Source organism: Centruroides vittatus, unplaced genomic scaffold, assembly GCF_030686945.1.
Source record: "Centruroides vittatus isolate TY-2023 unplaced genomic scaffold, ASM3068694v2 scaffold_3315, whole genome shotgun sequence".
Lineage (NCBI taxonomy): Eukaryota > Metazoa > Arthropoda > Arachnida > Scorpiones > Buthidae > Centruroides > Centruroides vittatus.
In genome coordinates this window covers 804,626-824,597 of record NW_027122703.1, presented here as the reverse complement: position 1 = coordinate 824,597, position 19,972 = coordinate 804,626, and the positions used below count along the sequence as shown (strand labels likewise).

Sequence of the window (19,972 nt, the reverse complement as noted above, 5' to 3'; positions counted from 1 at the left end):
GAAACTTTTTTTATTTATATCTTCATTATTCCAATCTATTAAATGGGTTATGATAAGCTGAAGATAGAAATATTTTTCATTTAAATATCTTTTAATTGAGGTCAGGTTTCTAAACACATGGCCCTATACTACCAATACAAGAGGCCCTTCTTCCTCCTCCAAATAATAATGAACAATCCATATTTATTGTTTTAGGAGGAAGAAGCAAGGCTCCTCTTAGTGTTAAATCCTACGTTCTAACTTGTTCAACTCAAATAATATAAAAATTTAATAAAAACTGGGCCTATTTTACATAAATTTGGTATGTAAAAAGGGTAAAAATTTCACCATTTCATTGGAAAAGCATTTATCTATAGGGATACATTTTACAAGATACTAAATATGAATTAAGTATGACTACGTCGTAGTTTCCTAAGTACTAATGAAGTTATTGATCTCATAGCGATGTCAAGACTTTTTTTAATTTATAACACTCCAAATTAAAAATTTTTTTATCATATAAATCACTTGCCGCAAAATTTATGCTTGTGACAATGTTCTTGGACTTGCAACCATTGCCATCTAGCCACTTTTTTCGGCAACCATTAATCACTAATTGCGACAAGTAGGCATTTATTAGAATAATAAAATTTATTCTAATAAGTACATGTTTTGATAATAAAAGAATAGACACAAGCAAATTCACAGGTTTCATGTTTTATAGCCTACAGCTAACAATCTTATTCAATTCATTTAAGCCATAACTCCTAAGATAACTAGTCATAAAATTGTTGGTTCTAAGAGTGGCCACTTATCGAGGTTTCACCATATAATGTTTGGAATTACCTCAAGGCCAGTTAGACACAAATGGCGGCCTTCTCTTAATGGTCATGACTAGGGGGCCTTAAGCCCAAGAAAGAAGTGCATTAATTTGCTCTGGGCCCTAATTAACCGAAAGTTTCATCTTATTCAAATTTTACAGTTCTGATACTAAACGGTTTAAAAATGTATTGGTAAGTGTTAAATTCGAGTTATAAATTAGTTATTAAACAAAAATCAATCAAGGAACCAAAATTATATTCTAAAAACATTCTTTATTCTTCAACTTTAGGCCCTAATTTATGACATAGAAGAAATTGATAAAATAAATAATGTTGAAAATGTATGCAAAGTATAATTTCTGATTCCTTGATTGAATTATTTAAGGTCCAAGATATGAATTTTAGGTAGAACTATGTTACATTATTACTTTCTAATGCAAAGTAAGAACATAAAATTCATGTCTTGTATAGTTCATACTGAAGTTTGATGAATAACATCCGGAAATTATCATGTAGAAGCTAATTTACTTTACAGAAATAAATCATTTACCATATATTATCATTTGGAAACAACAAATGAAAGCATTAGCGAGTTTTTATTTACATTTTATAGTCACTTTGCAAAGGAGAAAGTACGATTTTATTTGGTTTTGTAATTACACTTCTATTGTTTATATGTAAATGTGATATAAACAGTATCACGCTTATATATCACAGACTTTCTTTATAAAAGCAGAAGAAAAAAAAAGGGGTTTCCACGACATACAGGATATTCTTATCTTATGATTTCGTATTATGAATTGCACAATACACAAAGATAATTATATATCCTGTTCTCATTGTATTTAATATCTTCAAACGAACACAATAACTTAAAAAAATCCTATAAATTTTTAAAAGTGAAAACTTTTTATATATATAAGTTATATATGTTAATTATTCAACCAAATCTGATGATCTAAATACTTTAATACTACTTCTATGAATAGATATTGAATCACATGGGTATGTAATATCTGATTTTCCCTTGTAATTTACAGTTTAAAAAGAAAAACGTATTTCTAAAGTTATACAATTCTTTAAGTTAAACACCGAAAATCCCTTCAGAAATTACAATTTTTATATAATTAAATACACGTAGATTATAGTTAGAAATCAAATAGAATGTCGATCGATTAATCAAAAGCAGCAATTTTAAAAAGACCGAGGTAAAACGAGTGCGTGTTATCTGTATAAAATCAGCAATGTAGGGTAAGGTAAGATATAAGGCATCATATAAATTTTATGTCTTGGAGACTTCGTGTCTGTTTTGTTTATTATTTCCATGTTAGATCTTGTCGATTCTCGTATTCCTTATATACCTGAATCATGAAACTAAAATCCTATATCTTATCTTTATTCTAATTTCTTCCACTTCACGTGGACGGTGACGTCACTGACCTATTTGTTACAACGTAAAACTGTTTTAAGAACGTCGGTCCCACCCACTTTTGTCATTTAAATATTTCCGTGACAATGCGAGATCTTTCACACCACCCAAAATGCCCGCATTTTCTTTCTCATCCTCCAATAGCGTTGATGACCGCCTCCGATTACTCCGGAAAATCCAACTTTTCGTGTGTTTATTCTCCAAGAAATAATAACAAACCCTTCTAAAATATTCCGAGAATAATAAAATTTTTTTACAGATTAATATATCCGGTTTTAATTTTAGCGATTTCGCACGAATTTCGTAGAAAAAAAAAACTAACACAGAACAGTACTTCGGGTCTTTATACACCTGTCTTACTTCGATTTTAAGGCTCACCCACACATTTAAAAGAGGATTTTTCGGGAAAAATTCGATAATAATTGGAATTAAATATTGTTTTTAACGTTTTTATTACTCTAATAAATTATTTTAATCTATTTTAAACAGGAAACACTGCAAAGTTTTTATTGCATACAGGCTCGAAGATTGAAAAAGTATACCCTAAATTCGAGAAGTATTCCAACTTTAAGTTCAGAAACGTGTGGATAATACACCTTTAATCCGAAGTAATGTATTTTTAATTAAATTTACTTACTAGAGTTTTATATATAATCAGAATTACCGTTTTATAAACATTACAAACTTCACTTTTTACTCTTACATACCACGAGTGTCTTATAAATTTTCTTTTTTTTTAATAAAAAAAAAACTACATAAAAAGAAAGTAAGTTTTGATTTTGATACATAAAAAACATCATCATCTACCTTATAATTTTGTATCTGTGCATACATAATAGGAAAAGTACGTCGGGGAGGATAATCATCTTATTGAGATTAATGGCGAGTAATTATGATAATTGAGTCAGGAGAAAAAGTGCCTCCAGTTTTCATAAAGTAGTCAAACGAGTCCCATCAGGAAAGGGAAGTTCCCATTTCCAAACCAGAGATGGTGTCAATCCTCAAAATAGATCCCAAAACATTTACACTTCACTAAATTATAATTTGCTCGTAATCTAGGGTATGGACCTTATCCACAAACTAAACAGTTAGTCTCAAACGGACATACAAACACACACACACACGCAAGTTATTTTGTTAGAATTGACAAGAACACGGATTAAAAATGAACAATTGATTTTTTTTATTATTATTACAAACTTCCACCAAACTCATTAACGTTTTGGCATACAAAATATATAACAATATATAAAACGAATAACTAACGGCACGATTTTAAAAAAAATTAAAATATATATATATTTATATAAAGGATAGTTAAGAAAATACAAAAGTTAGATGGTCTTGGAAAGAATAAAATACAATAGCTGGGCGATTTTTTGATAATCGGTAAGTCATTATAATAGTTTTTTTTAAGTATCGGAAGAATACTTTATCGGTATTTTAGTTACACACAAAAGCCTCCATTTTTTTAGACTAGATAAACTAGCATTCTTTTTATATTAAAAAAAAATTTATTTATATAAATGATTTTTAAAAAAATATTTCGTTAAAGGTGTAAAAATAAGACATTATGACAAAAGACAAACACCAAAACTTAAAAAAAATTGTCGAGGAATTAAGAGTATTTGCTTCGTGACCAGTCCTAGTTCCGTTTTTTTTTTTTTTTTGTAGAGGAACCGTCGAGTGTTGTGTGTTTTTTTTTTTTTTCTTTCTAATTTTTCCTCTTTTTCATTTATTTATTTGTGGGCTTTTTATGTTCTGTTCTTAAATTATAAACATCGAGTTCCCGAATTTCGTTTTCGTTTCGCAAAAACACTTATTAAAAACTATATACATTAAAAATAATAATGTTTAACCACCGATAGGGAAATTATTATTTTTTTTTTGCGTTTTTCTCCCTCTAAAGTTCCACTAAAGTGATGTCATAGCAATCGTCAATTTTCGATACTTCGATTAAAAACGTGTCCTCGTTGAAATAATGCTTGATGATTTCATCATCCATTTGAACCGTAATTCTGATTAAAGATTTAATTTTAATTTTTAATATATGTCTTTTTTCTATAATTTGCATTAAAATCGTTAAGAATATCTTACCCTTTTTTGCATCTCTTGTATATGTTTCGAATATTTTTTGCACTGATGAGATATTTATTCTCGATCTGTTTTAAGATTTAACAATAATTACATTCACTTATATTTTGAGTAGAGGGGGGAAAAGCCAAATTACTTACAGCTGTTGCTAGACCCGCCAAATTGGGAGGGACTAAGTGAAGAGGATGATAAATATCTTCATTTTCTCTTCTTGCGTATAGCAATACTGTCAATATAATATAAGTTATTATACACGTTTCGATATCGTCGTTAATTTCATATAGCACTAAAGAGGTTACACTTAAGAAAAATCAATTTATATTATTGTTAACGATGCTATAAAGATAATAATTTATTAGTTTTAAAGTCGTAGGTAATATGTAATTAGAATAAATTCTTAAAATTATTGTTTTAGTCGATATAATTCATGTATTTTTATGTAAAGTTGACTAACCTCTGTCTGTAGGATACATCTTCACTCTTTTAATTGGTATCGGAAAAGTAACTTCGTTCGATTGTCTTGTGTCCGAGACATCGCGTCTATCAATTCTGCATACAAAATATATAATTACTAACGACATATTTAATTAAAATTTCCGAATATAAAAATGTTAATTGACTAACATGGCTGCGGGTGCTTCTTCTGTAACTGCTGACTGAGTCGAATAGAAGTTCGTCTCCACGGTATGAACCTGTAAAGATGTTTTTTTTTTAAAAAAAAGAAGATTTTATTTGATCGCGTGGAATTTAATAGACCACAATATACTTTAATAATCCCCACTTTATCCAGATCTTCGCTGGGTGTAAACAACAAAGGTGGTTTGAGAAGATCGCTCATAGAGTAGAATTCTGAACGATCGCAGGGTGGATGATACATTTCTTCGATCTTCTTTCGACTGCCTGAAAAATATTTAATTATAATTCAATTATTAAACTGTCCGTAAAGGTATTTCCTTTTCTAAGGTAGTAATTTATTGCTTTCTGTCCTTACTTCCACTAGCAGTCATTTTTCTTTTAGCCGCTCGTCTTTCTTCGTCACGAGTTTTCCTTTCAGCTCCCTTTAATAAGAAAATTTATTATATATATATATAAGTGAATCTACAGCTATATTCTTTGAAAGACTTGAAACAAATTGTATCTAACAATAAATTGTTCCTAAACTGTGCTTTATAAATATCATCGAGGGAGAGAAGAGAAAGTGCAATTTTTCTTTCGAAAAATTTCACTTTTCTCTCGATTCGTGATTATCCCGATTTCATTTCTTTAGACGCCTCCTAATTACCGAATTCTAAACAATTCTTTCTTGAGAAAATAACTCATTATCACGGGTGAAAGTCACGATCCAATTGGATCGTGATATAAACGTGACACAAACGTCACGTTCGGTTATCGCGGTTAAAATGACCGAATAAATTAAGTAAAAACAGAAAAAAATCTGCAAGAATTTGCTTTTAAGTCATAAAAAATCAATAGATGTAGATTTAATGATGAACGATTTTTTTTATTTATTTATTTATAGTCATACCTTATCACAGAATACTTTGATTTGACAATATCCCCGATGAATAGGTAGACTTTCTTCTCTGTAATCATCTACTGTGTCGATTTGAAGATGAAGAGGGAGTCCCTAAAGATAAGAAAACAATTCATCAGAACTGTTTGGATGAGGAGAGGAAAGAGCCCTGAAGGGCTCTTACTTTAATGCATTTTCCCCTTCGTCTGTGACAGAGGGAGGTATCGGCAGAAGGCGACTAGATGAAGGAGGGCAGGACATTCCTGCACGTGCAAATGTCACGTGGCCTACGGGAAGGGTCGCTGACCCTGTTCGTTATGCCAAGAGACACAGGTCCCCTTCCACGTGTCGACAAAATGACTTTCCTCCCCCCTGTAAACAGATAAACTGAAAACTATAAATATACTAGCGCTGTATTAAAACTTTTTTTTCTTCTTGTTTTTGAAGTTTCTATCGTTATATTTTTTTGCGTTAATGGTTAAGTTTTAATGTAAAAATCTAATATCTAGAATTATGAAAGCGCAAGCTTTCAGTTTTCACTAAAGTAGACTGAAATAATAATATATTTACATAATAAAATTTAAATTTCATATATTTTCTTTCTATTTTCGCAAATCAAGAGCATTGCTGACTAAAATGAGCGAAAATCAACAGAAAACAACGTTCCAAAATCTCAAGAATTCAATCCACTCCTGATCCGTATGATTGGTAAAGTGCTAAACTAACAATAGAAGTATTGTCAAACATTTCACCGAGATTCTTCAATGTGTCGACTTAAATTTTAACACCTAAAAACCCATTAATTGTGAGAAATACATTAACAAAAACACTTACCTTCACACCCTTCTGATTGCTGAAATCTGTGCTTAAACATTGGACAGCAACATTAATCTGAAAACAGACGTAAACATTAATTTTGGAGTTTAATACTCGCAACGTATTGTACCAAATAAATGTATTTTACCTTAGCAGGACCTTCTAAAGGATTCCAAAAAAATGCGATTGCGTTATGAGTAATTTCTTCAATTTGGCCAACGATACCCGAACTATTTTTCGTATCTATAAAATGAATCTTTATGAAGCTTCAGATACATAAAATTAATTCAGTTTGCTGTAATTTCAACTAACTCACCTCTTTAAAGTTTTAATGGAAGCAATAAAAATAGAGAGAGAGTATGTGTTAAAAAAGGACCGCTTTCCTTATAAAAGTGTTAAATACCACTATATAATATAATAACCTGCATCTAGGATCCTTTGTTTGACACTATGTTGTCGGCTATGCCAAAACTGCCAGGCTTTAAGTTCTTCTTCTGCTGACTTTTCTTCCCGAAAAATCAACATTACCATCGACTGAAATATAATTTTAATGCTTTATTATATACAGAATAGTGCCTAATTTTGTACGGATCACACTGTTAATTAATTTCACTAACTAGACCATAGGAAGGCCACACGCCAATCTCTTATGTGTAGCAGGTTGCATAAGGGTATATAAACACAATTTATGTATACGTCTTATTGAAAAACAGTTATAACACATACTTTTATCATAGCAAAACTAAACTTTTACAATTACATATTGTTATAAGCCTTATTAGAAGCCACAAAAGGCCACGTGGTGGCTCCAGGACCTCCAAACTGATTGTTAGTTACAGTGTAATCCGCATAAAATTCACAATATATAATTTTTAATATATTATAACTATACATTCTTATTTAAATTCATTTATATATATATATATTTTAAAAAATTGTAAATTTTATTTCAAACCGGTTTCAAATTTTGTTTTTTTACGTACGTGTAAATATTTGCTTTTTTAAATAGTGAATTTCCATATTTAAATTCTTAAGGAAATATATTTAATATATTGTTTTTACCTTTACTGTTGTGCTTTTCAATCCTACGGGTCTCTCTGGATCAGGTACGTATTCCAAAGTGATACCATAGAACTGACCTGTTTATATACATATGTATTTGTAGTTTCGAATATACATTTATACACAATAGCTGCTTAAAGAATTACCTTTATTTATGTAAGTAATTCGATCGTCTTCTCTTCTTTGACTTGTAGAAATTGGTGCTTCTAAATAATATCGGAAGCCAAATTCAGAATGGCTATAAAAAATAAAAAATAAAATTATATATATTATTACTCTTTAGATAATTATAAGTAATATAATTGACGTCAAATAGGCGTTGCTCGTTAAGGTTAATGACGCACTGGCATATAGCAATAAAGAAAAAAAAAAATCTGATAGAAAATAAATGATCTATGATAATTACAGTTTGGGTATCTGGACTTTGTCTGATTCTGAATTTCTTCCATAATCGTGCCAAGACCTTCTGGAAGACTGCGATTGAGAACTAGAAGGTCGACTTGTGGTCTGTTGGTCTGTAGATTGAAGTAAAGCCGAAGTCTGTGAGAGATCAGAGTAATCGAAAATCTGCAGAAGAAAGCGATAGTTATCAAATTACCTTTTTTTCCGTATGTTTAAGTAAATGGAAGAGAAATTAGACCTACTTGTGGCAAACTATCTCTCGGCGTGATGGTGGTATCACCGATACCACTATCAGGAGATGGCAGATCGACAGTTAATCCGTGCAGTGACGTTTTATAGGTACCATTTTGTCGAATGTAACGATCAACTAGTTCATTATTCTCGGCGTAAGAACCGAGTTGTTGCCGAACTGCCTGATATTGATCGGTCTGATAATAATCTCGATAATAATCACCTGTTGTCACTGCATAAACAGTTCTGGAAGAAGTAGAATTTTGATTACCGTATTGAGGAGGTGGGCTTGCAGATATTGCTACTGCGTTTGTCAAAACACTATATTGCGCCAATCCTAAAGTTTCGTAAGCGGGTTGGGACGAAGTAACGTTTGCAAAAACTTGAGTGTACGGTTGACTTGTGCTAGCTGCACCTAACGAGATAACGTTCCCGCTCGATTTTGCTACGTCCTCTTCCGAAATATTCGGTGTCGAGGTGGGAGTTGTGACTGCCACAGCAGTAGGTGCTAGAGGACTTGTCACTAAATCTATCGGTGTTTGAGAGGGAGAATTAAGGAATGGCTCTGATTTTATTTCTGTTCGATTTGGCGACGTTGGATTGGATTCCAATATTGGTTCCTGTTTAACTATTATTGTAATAGGTGAGTTTTCAGTTTCTTCTCCTCCTTCACTATTTGCTGTAGGAGAAGTTCTCATTTCTGGAGAATTTTCTGTATTTTCTTCTTTAGTCGATTGCTTTTCGCTTTGATCTTCCGTTTCAGTTCTTAAATACAACACGGGAGTGTTTTCTGTTGTAGTTGGGCTGGATGTAGTAATTCCAGACACGCTGGTTTGTGCTACCGTTGCTGATATTGTATTTGTTGCAGTTGACGGAATAGCTGTGCTATAAAAAAAACGATTAATATAAATAAAATGGATAATATAATACAATGCATATGTTATTTTTTTAGACATTAGAAACGTGTAGTAAAATAATCACAGTGTTTAAAAAAAATCAAAATTTTCCGTAATACTAGAGCTATGTCTACAGAATAGTCATTTCGTATTGATAATAAAAGAGCCTTGTGAGGCTGTTATACCTCCAAATGGAAGGTAATGGGGCTACTTTTTCTTGTTTTTCAATTGGATTCAACTTATAATATTCAAACAATAACCCCATTCCTGGATTTTGTTCTTCGCCTGCACCGTTGATATTCAACATGGCGGTAGTTGCTGCTGTTAATGGATGTTCATAATAAGCCCTCCAACCATCATCCCCTTCGGGCATATCAGTCATACGCTGAGGCTTTTCTTTGTCCGATTGGTCGAACTCTTCAGTCAGACATTTCTCTTTGCTAAAAGACGAAGAGAAAAAAAAACGAAACAAAAGGGTTGAGGGAGAAATAATGTTCGATTGTTATATTTTTCTTTTTTTCCTGAAACGTTAATATATATATAAAAACGTTATTTTCACGTCCATTTGTATGTCATTCATCATAATGCATTCTCTCCCGTATAAGAGAAATGATTATATCTCGAGATTGCCCACAATAATAGAGTTGGGGTACTCTCGATAATTGTTCTCCCCGCATTTTCTTTAAATTAATTCAGCTTTAATAATACGTTTTTAAATGTAACTTCGGACATTATTTACTCGCGGAGTAAAACAATTCAAACAATTCCACATGTTCAAAGTGGGTAGGTAGGCCTACAACAAGTAGGCCTAACGCTAATTGAAGTGTGTATATATATATATATATATATATATATATATTTCAAGTTAAAAAAAATAGGCCTAAGGCTTATTTAATTGTCATGAAAATAGAAATTTTGCTTTAAAGAATGCTTATAGCTGACTCGATTTTAAATTTGACATTAAAAAATCACCGAGTAGATGTGTAGGTGTTATTGTTCGGTTGACGTTTTTATCTCTAGAATATTCTTTCCTTCTTTTTATGAACAGATGTTTGTATTACGATCTAGATGAGGCTGAGTATAAACTGGCATAATGATTTATACTGATGGATGATGTGACATCGGTTACCTGCCCACATCAGAAACTTAATTAACCAATTCGGAGTCCCCTTAAAAGATTAAAAAACAGAAGAAGAAAAAAAAATAAGTAAAGCTCTTGATGGAAAACCAATTGAAACATCCTTAACGACACTCCTTGAAGTAATTTTTAATTCTGTGCCATATTTTCTCATATAACACAATGATTTACACACACACACACACACACAAGAAATCTAGTCTCATAAGAATCCTCCTCATCCATTCCAAGTCCATTTTTATATAAAAACACTTTAATTCTCGTTAAAATATGTTTAGTTTTGAAATTATGGTGTAAGTTTCTTCGGATAAAATTCTAATTTTAATCAAAATGTTAGCGATAAATATTTATAGTAAAAAAGAGGTAATTTTTAATTAATTCTAAGCAGATTTTTCTACTAAAGTAAACAATAAAGTATCTAATTGCGGAACAACTTCATTCAAACAATCAAACATTGCAGCAGACAAACCATTTGCGACTGGTAAATATGTTTATTCACCTGACATCGTTCCAATGACAATGGCATTTACAGCTATTAAAAAGGATTTTAACCTTAAATTACGCATCGGAAATAATAGCGGTTTTAGACACGGACAATTTAAACTTTTGCCTAGGGCCCCGCGCTTGTCGGAGGCCTCAAACACCAAAATAATAGTTCTTCGTCTAATTCTCGGAAATCTGATTTCGTACGATATCAAGTATCTAACGAACTAGATTACGTAAATTTATACCAAAAAAAGGGGGCCTCGTATGCCTTTCTTGCTCTTACTCCGGCACTAGTTAGAATTCTAGATCTTGTATATAACATCAAGTATGGCTTTAGATTATACAAATCTTTATAAAAGGACCTCGCACGTCCACGTTAGTCTAGGGCCTCACACGTTAGACTTAAGATATGCGCAAGCATAGGCCTATATAATAATACGAGGGCCTAGACTAGTAGCAACGACCATAACGTTGTATTGTATCAAATAATGCGTGATAGAAGCTATAGATTATAGTAAATGTATATAAATGAGGCCCCGCCATTTTGATCAATAAAATATAGAAAACAATTTATCGATCAAAATGGCGGGGACTCATTTTGATCAATACAACTGTTTGATCAAACAGTTAAATGTAGAAAAATCTTTCAGTAAAATATTTCTAATTATTTTTTAAAGTCCTAAATACGCATTATTATCATTAATTTCTTAATTTTTTTTCAATCGAAGCATATTAAATTACTTACAGAAAAATGTTGATGGCCTCATCCATTGAAAAATCCAAACGATGACGGGCGCATCCATTGAAATATGACAGCAAAGCGCACTCTAACGACTGAGAATAGCGATGTATTTGTTTATTCCTTCTAACATTTTTTTTTTTTTTTAAATAAATATTTTCTAATTCTTAAAACGAATCTATATTTTCTTAATACTGAAACCAATTAAATAATAATAAAACTCGGGCACAGTTTTGTCCGGTTTACGATCGTCTAACGTCGATCCATTACCATAAATTAATGGAAGATTTTCAAAATCGTTGGTTATTTTAAATTAATTATTCCATTTCGTCGGGCGTTATTACGAATTAAAACGCATTTATAAACAGTTAAAAGTCGAATAGAAAAGTTTTAAAATAATATATTTTTTTCTTTCTTTTAAAAAAAACATTTTTTTTTAAAATTGGCGGAGAAATCTTTCTAGACTGGCTTATCTTCGGCCACGCCCACCTGCCATTCAGTATCACGTGGCGCGTCTTTCGCCCAACGGGAGAGAAGTTCGTGGGCTGGACTTTGCCTATTGGTCGTCGAGTTAATGAAGCAAAACAACTCTGTAATTTATGACGACCTGGTGTCGAGGTTTGTGTGACGTATATATAAGACGACCTGACCGCTAGGGGTCGTTTACCTTTCGGTGTCTTCGTTCTTATCTACGTTCACGTCACCAGATTTGCTTCTGACATCATCAAATTTGAGGGCGGTCTCTCTTTGACTCTGGCTCTTATTCGAGTGAAAGAAACCATTTTTTTTTTCTCTTTCTCTGTCTCTCTGATGTCGTCGATACAATCCTTCGTCTATTCAACTACATCCATACCAATTAATTATCTTCGAAATTAAATTTTTTGTTACGCTTTATTCGTGCAAAACTTAACTAAATCACTGTTACATATGTTCCATTTGACCACTTCTACAGCTTTCAAAACACTTTTAAAACGCAATTTTCTTGCCTAAAACGTCAAAAATAACTTTAAAAAACACTTATTTCTGCTTTCCCCTAAGATTTCACCCCTAAAAATCCCTTTAAAAAGGAGAAAATTTACGCATAATCAACGCCAATGAAAGCAGCGTAAAAAGTGCGAGTTATACACTAAACTAAAACAATTTTCTCATCTAAAGCCTTAAAAACTTTTTTAAAAACATTTATTTTTACTTTCCCCATCATTTTTTCCCTAAAAGTCCCTTAAAAATTAAGGGAAAAGAGTTCAAATCCGCGCTTTATCAACTCTATCAAATGTAGCGTTAAAACGAAGCTTATACAATAAAACCTTTTTTAAATTGCCGGAAATTATAAAGTAATCTGTACATATAAAACTAAAAATACAAAATATGACAATTACTAAGTGAAAAAAAAAAAGATATATTTATAGAAATAAATTACTCTTGCATTTCGTTATGTCTATAAAAAGTAACTCGTGTAATTGGTGTGACGTAGCCTTAATAAGACAGTCGACAAAGATGATATAATCTTTTTAGCCAACGAATTAGACTCTAGATTTTTCCTGAAACTATAAAAGAAACTTTCTGATAGGCAGAGAAAGAAATTGAAGGCAGAAAAAATAAATAAATAAATAAAATCTATAGCTTTGCGAAGGTCATTCAACCCGTTCGACTGTGTTATGTATATGTGAGCGCTCGTTTTTTTTTTTTTTTTTTTGTTTTTTTTTTTTTTGGATCCAAATAAGTCGAAGATCGAAAGACGTTCGATGAATTTTAAACACGGGTGGAAACGTTGTTATTTTAATTATCTACTAGTAAAAATTCACTCGTTTTATGTCCATAGATGTGTATAATTAAGGCGCCTTACGTTGTGATTTAATGACTAAGTTTAAGGAGGGAAAAATAATAAAAATAGTAGAATAAAACAATGTATTTTTAAAAATATAGGCCTATATATACGTAACTTAATCAATTTTAATTATTATTATTATTATTATTTTTGTAAATATTCTTAAAATTCATGTAAGAAAAAGCTACTTAAAACGTGTTTCAGAATATAAATAGTTATTACTTATTAAAGTGCAATTTAAAGACTTTTTGAGGGAAATTTTTGAATATTTTTCAGCTTTTTAGGGAAATTTTTAAAATTTTATCAGCTTTTTTAAGAATTTAATCGTTAAATTTTCATCTTTAATTTTTAATTAGTTGAAGTATTCTTAAGTCAAATCAACTTTCTGGGAGCAATCATCAGACCCTAATTTATTCCTTTTAAGACTATTTTTTAAGGAAATGTTTGAGTATTTTAAAACTTTTTAAGTATTTAAGAATTACTAATCTGTATACAATTATTTACTTTTAAGAATATTTCTAAATGAATTAAAATATACACAGGTTAATAATTCAACTTTTTGAGTTATCATAAAGTCCAATTTATTTATATCAGGATCTTTCTTGAGTATTTTTAAGAATTTAATCATTTCTATTTTATTATTTTTTAAAGAATATTTTAAAATTAATTAAGTCTAAACCAAACCACGTTTCTTTGAGTAGTCATCAAAGTTTAACAGGTCTATTTTACGGCCCTTTATTAAGGAAATATTAATACATTAAAGCTATTTTAGGATTTAATCACTGAAAATTTTATTTTATTTTTAAAATATATATTGTTTTAAACGAGTTATAATGTACCTTAAAAGATAAGCAGAAAAATTCCTACTTGTCATCGTTGTATTGATGACAAAGCAGAAAGAAAAATCGTTATTTATAAAAATATGAAATAATGTTTACAATATATTATTGTTATTATAATTAAGGAAATATAAATATACTTTAATTTTATATTCTTTCGTGATTATCTGCAGTTAAGAAACGATTAAATTCCTACATATAAAGTTATATATATCTGTGTGTTTATGTGAAGAGAAATAGAGGAGAGAGAGAGAAAGAGAGAGAGGTTTCTAAATACGTTCCTTTGTATAAAATAAACCATAAATATATTAATTAAATCGCCAAAATATAAAGGAAATTCAACGAATTTAGATATACAATTGAATCTCAGACAATCATTTCATTTATTAACGTCAGACGTGAATGGCTATTGTAAACGGAATTTAGAACACAAAATCAGGAAGTAAAATTTCGGATCGTGATGAAGAAAAAACAAATTATATTAAATAAAATAAAAACGTGTTAATATTACGAGATAAATGTTAAAGTTTTTAAGATATTTTTCGATAAAAACGGAAATTTTTTTTTTTTTTGTTTATATTAGAGGTTTTTCTCTTGGTAAATTGTATAGTGACTCTATGACCTCTAATTAGACAAGCGACGGACGTAAAGGGGTCTGAGTGGAGGAAGTCCATTGATCTGTTCAAGAAAACTGTCAGAACTCACTTTCTCAAGGACAATGTCTTGTCACAACTCACAAAGATGAAGAAAAAGTTCATTCACGAAACCGGTTTTCTGTTCACAAAAGAATAGATTATTCTAGCTGGTTGCAAAGCTAACCTTACTTCAATTCCGTACATTATGGAAGCGATTGTTTAAAAAATTAAATATAAATAATAATAAAAACTATTTTTAGACACTTAAAAAAAAACAGTAAAATTGATAAAACTATGGCTAGAAATCTTTCCTGTTTTTGTGTGAAACCCTTATTAAAATAAAATAACCTAAAACCGGGGGGTTTAATTATGTTATTAGTCGAGTGTATTCGTAAAAGTAAAAAATGATTTTTCCCTTCTTCAATTAGTTCGACCAAAATAAAATCTGCGTGCAGAACAACAACACGGGACGTGACATGGAGAGGGTCAACGATCCATCCTGTCAATAAATCGATGGACGGTGACATTTCACGACAGAAAAAATTATTTCGACCATTCTAAAAATGTTCGGCGAATTTCGTGGCAAACCTGGCTGAACCCCGGGTCAATCCGAAGACTAGAAAACGAAAAAACGTGATCGGTTCCTCCCCAAACCACACAGCAGACGTGGTGATAACATTACAGTATGTAATATAGCCCTATATATATGTATACAGCGTATTGTTGGATCTCCTTTTCTTTTTTTAGGGGAGCGAGTTAATCTGTAGAATGCCACACAACGCGCTCGAGAAATCTGATTTAGAAAAAAAAAACGTATAATTTACATATTTAATGTAACTCAAAAATAATTTTTTAAACAATATAATTGCCTTTAAAATGCCGCCAACCATAATATTAACCTTGAGACAGTTTGAAAGTATTCGGAATATCGATCGGCGACGGTTAGATTACTACGAAAAAGTATTGCAATTTTTACCAGCGAATTTGAAAACCGAAAGTAAAATTACATCCTCCAAGTAATAAACAAAGGATTACATTAAATTGTTTATGGGAATTAAATAGTTTATCTCGTTAAAAGACAAAGAAAAATCGATTTGACCATGCAAACTCATTGTTTTATTCTACAATAGGCGGCATTTTTGCGGGGAAAAAACACGATAAAATCATCATCATCTGGAGTTAAATGGGTTTGAAATATTTAAAATTCGACACCGCAGCGAATTTTTTAAATAGAATAACAGAAAATAGAGTGGAATTATCTATCCATATGTTTGATTTTTACGACATTCTGGTGCTTGGCAGAACTAGTTGGCAAGAACATAATCACTTATAAATATTCTCATTGCCTATTCGAGAAAGAAACGTTTCCTGGGAATGTTCCACTCGACTGGTCAATGTTGGTGAGAAAAAACCAATCAAACATAAATAAACAATGTTCGTACCAAGCATAAATTGTCATCGAACAATTCTGTCGCCGATTACTTTGGATTTTTATATCTAAATACTAGAAAAATTAGCGGGTGATCTAAACGGATTATCAATATTGTTCTTACAAGATAAAAAAATATATCTATCTATATATATTTAGAAAATTCCTGTTAATATTTATTTAAAAATATGGTCCTACTTGTATGATAACTTTTATGGGAATTGTTGGATGGTAGAGGGTTATCATCTCCTTAATATCTGATTTGTGATAGAAAACATGTGGTTGGCCGCATCCAAAAATCAAAGCTATGTTCTTCGACAGGTGCCCGGGTCCGCCATTTTGTTATCCACAGGTGTTCGGTAGGATCCTCACACACGTTACATGCCATCGCACGTGTAGTACGAAGTCGAGAAAAGACACACCGGTAACACGAGAAATTTTGACATACCTGGTAGTGTCATCAGGTCCGGTGCTGGTAGAACTGCTACATCCAGTCTTCGGCTTTCCGACGTCCTGGCTAGGAGGTTTAGTTGTGGAACCAGCTAAACTTGACAAACCTGTCTTTTCGACCTCCATTGTCAGCTGGTGTGGAGAACTGTTCTAGCCGGATGACTTTCACAAACCTGTTTCAGTACGGAAACTGGCCAACGTATAAGTAGGCCGGAAAGCTACTACTTTATAGAACGTCGCAGCCTTTCTCTGTCTAGTAATCGTCGGTTAAACAACGCCAGTCACTGGATGCGTCTCTCTACACAAGGTCCATCCCACACTCTGCGCCAGGTAAAGAAGCCTCCAGGTGAAGTAATGGCGGTTGTAACTTCCCATCCACTTTGTTCGACTAGTTGTGTGTTGTGACCAGTGTCGAAAGCCATCCTCACTTCTTGACATCAAAAAAATACAATTATTTTTAAAATTGTTTACGCCGAATTTTATGTGAAATTATTCCCAACGTACGAAAAGTGCATTAGACCGCGGTCACATGACTATATCTATACAACTACCTTTCTGACGTCATCAGGTTCGTGAGGTAGGTACCCGCACTGATATATACGTTCTTACCAAATACTTTTTTTCCCCTCCATTTATATGTGTATATATAATTATTTTATTTTTATTTTTATGGCTAGAATAAAGCGGATACTTTATGTACGAAGTGGTGTTGGTGGTGTTTTATTTAATCGCACACTCTTAACACAAATAAACATGAGACATCATATAGGAAAATAGCTAACGAATTCGTGTAAGTAGGCACATTTTCCTCGAATTTTGCAACGTGTACGTCCATTAATTATGAATCACTTCAATGCCAAAATATTCCCAGATAACGAATTATTGTTTGAAAACTGCTCACTGATTATTTTCTCTTGTGTTCGCTTAGCCTTAGGGTATCTTCTCCCTACCGAGATTAGGGTGGAGTATACATTTCCCCCTTCTGCCTCGGGTTATTCTGCTTCTTTCCTTCTTATAATGATTTTACTCAACCGAAAAAGGTTACAAAATTCACCTTCTTTAACTTCCATCTGATAGAAGACGTTCGTGAAAGTCTCTTCTCTTAAACACAAGGGCGTAAATATATATAAATATATATGTTTTTTAAATGGAAACGAAATTAAAGTTTCTACGTAAATCACGTGCTTCTTATTGTAAATTATGAGAAATATTTACTTTCATTACCTTAATTATTATATAAATTAACCTATAATCGCGCCCATTTAAATATTTTTTCAAAAATATGCTAATCGCCGCCTTATTGGCTGTTCCCTCTCAGTTTCGACCAATCGGGCGAATGGGCGGAAACGTAACATATATTAAGTCTCGTACGTAAAAAAAAAACAGTCGAAAAATTCCGAAATAAATAAAAAGTAATTAAAATTCCTAAATAAAGTTTAAATTTAATTAAAATAAAACTTAAAAGTTCGCTTAAAACGCGAATTAGTGACGTAAAAAGAGGACGTTGAGACACACGTTTACATACACGTGTACACGTTTTCTGTGTTTTAAAAAAAAAATGTGATTTTTTAAAGAAAAAATTCAATTTTAAGTAATAGAAAAATGTCTTTTGTCGTTTTAAATACGTTATTTCGAGTAAAAATACAAAAATCGATTGCGTAACTCGAACGGAAATGGCGAAGGACATTGAATGTGTCAAATCAAGGTTGTTAATAAAAGAAAGGACACGAGGTCAAGGTTTTTTTGGATATTCTCTCGTAACAAATGAATTAAGAGAGAGAGAGACGAAGAGATCCCGTGAATACTCAATTAGTTGTTGACAATTTTGAAGAGAGAGAAAGAATCGTTGCCAACTGACACCGGAGGAGATCGATCAATATGATCTTCCTATCGCTAACTCGAAGCCATCTTTTGACTTATAAATATAAATATTTTAAGTCGCATAAACGATGAAGATTTATAATTGTTCATATTTTACCTAAAACCAAGCCATAAATTAAAACTAGAAGATCGTTTGGCCTATCCACGTGTTGAGATTTTGATTGATTGATCAACTTTAATGGCTCGATTTTGCCCCCTATATACTATGCCTCCGAGTGTTTAAGATGGAATTTTACCTTGCTGATTACAGATTAGTATGATGGATACATCGAATCTATTAGTTTTTAGATCTGTTTCCTAGAAAACTGGTTTATATTTTTACATATTTTACATCTTTCTTCAGTTTTACAACGTAGAAAACTGTGTTTTCGGATGGATACGGCAACCGTTCTAGTTTAAAAAGTAACTTAATAAAGAGAATGACGTGTATTGTAGTATATAAATTATAAATAATTATAGAATAATTAATAAAACTTCGATATTTTTACACGAGAAAAAAAAAAACTTATCTCGTGAAATATTCAAGGGCATATGATGCAATAAAACGAGTGGACTACGCCCAAATTTATATCTACTTTTTCATAAATTATTATTATTTTTCTGCTTTCATTCACACACACGCAAACGAGGGGATAACGTTGAGAACGTGCATCAGACACAGCAATTCGTCTATTTACTTAGAAACATCTGCCAACTTTACCATTCTGTAACATTATTTGAGTTATTGAAACACCTTCTTTTTATGATAATACATTATTTTATCGCCGTACGGCGACGATTATTTTCACGTATATTTTTAACATTACACGCGCGTCGTTTAACAACTAAAGACAAAAGTTACGTCACAGGAGGGCAAGACGGTCTTATCGATTGATCTCAGGCATCTCTTCTTGCCATATAAGGACGTAGGGTGTATCACGTGAACGTAGATGACCAATGACTCGGGAACGATGTTGTGAGACACGAAACGATTTCTTGGTAAACTGGTGAAAATTTCCCTTCGGGCTAATTTTGTTTAGCAGTTACAAAACGTTAAGAAATACTGCCGAAGAGAAGGAGAAGAAGAAATAAATTTAACACGACCTTTTTTCCTTTAAATAATGAGAAAGATATAATTAAAAACATTAAATAAAATAAAAAGGTAACGTATTAAACAATGTAGGTCCTCATACGTTTGTAGACAGGAAGGGCCTCTTATGTACTATAATTTAGGGCCTTAACAAGTATAAATTCTTCTATTATTACTGTATTAAAATATGTAGGGAAGAAACTATATTTACTGACAAAAATGTGAGCCAGATTTACAC

The 19,972-nt window shown here is 31.7% G+C and overlaps 1 protein-coding gene and 1 long non-coding RNA gene across 5 annotated transcripts; one reads left to right on the top strand and one right to left on the bottom strand.

Moving 5' to 3' along the window:
* The first annotated feature begins 493 nt into the window (after positions 1-493).
* On the top strand, positions 494-11,750 carry LOC136988582 (uncharacterized). 2 transcript variants are annotated; one of them, XR_010882782.1, is made up of 3 exons: positions 494-992; positions 2,719-2,837; positions 11,615-11,750. It is a non-coding gene; the product is annotated as an uncharacterized lncRNA (long non-coding RNA). The 2 variants fall into 2 exon arrangements; XR_010882781.1 differs by having other exon boundaries at positions 494-1,805.
* Positions 3,389-17,489, bottom strand: LOC136988541 (grainyhead-like protein 1 homolog). 3 transcript variants are annotated; one of them, XM_067286411.1, is made up of 17 exons: positions 16,783-17,489; positions 9,429-9,683; positions 8,359-9,232; positions 8,121-8,281; positions 7,861-7,952; positions 7,715-7,791; positions 7,075-7,186; positions 6,801-6,895; positions 6,671-6,727; positions 5,849-5,950; positions 5,315-5,381; positions 5,090-5,223; positions 4,948-5,015; positions 4,778-4,872; positions 4,464-4,549; positions 4,327-4,391; positions 3,389-4,247 (listed from the first exon to the last, which is right to left on the bottom strand). In XM_067286411.1, exons 1-17 carry the CDS (start codon positions 16,908-16,910, stop codon positions 4,133-4,135), a joined length of 2,583 nt encoding a protein of 860 aa, XP_067142512.1. In that variant the 5' UTR covers positions 16,911-17,489; the 3' UTR covers positions 3,389-4,132. The 3 variants fall into 3 exon arrangements, with proteins under 3 accessions (XP_067142512.1, XP_067142514.1, XP_067142513.1); XM_067286413.1 differs by having other exon boundaries at positions 16,533-16,797; XM_067286412.1 differs by lacking the exon at positions 16,783-17,489 and adding an exon at positions 11,613-12,647.
* Positions 17,490-19,972: the final 2,483 nt, after the last annotated feature.

Excerpts from the sequence above, each read along its gene's own strand:
- LOC136988541 (XM_067286411.1), bottom strand. The coding sequence starts at position 16,910 with ATGGAGGTCGAAAAGACAGGTTTGTCAAGTTTAGCTGGTTCCACAACT. Across the intron at positions 6,728-6,800 it reads CTTTAGAAGGTCCTGCTAAG|ATTAATGTTGCTGTCCAATG; the intron begins GTAAAATACATT and ends GTCTGTTTTCAG. Across the intron at positions 5,951-6,670 it reads GCAATCAGAAGGGTGTGAAG|GGACTCCCTCTTCATCTTCA; the intron begins GTAAGTGTTTTT and ends TCTTATCTTTAG.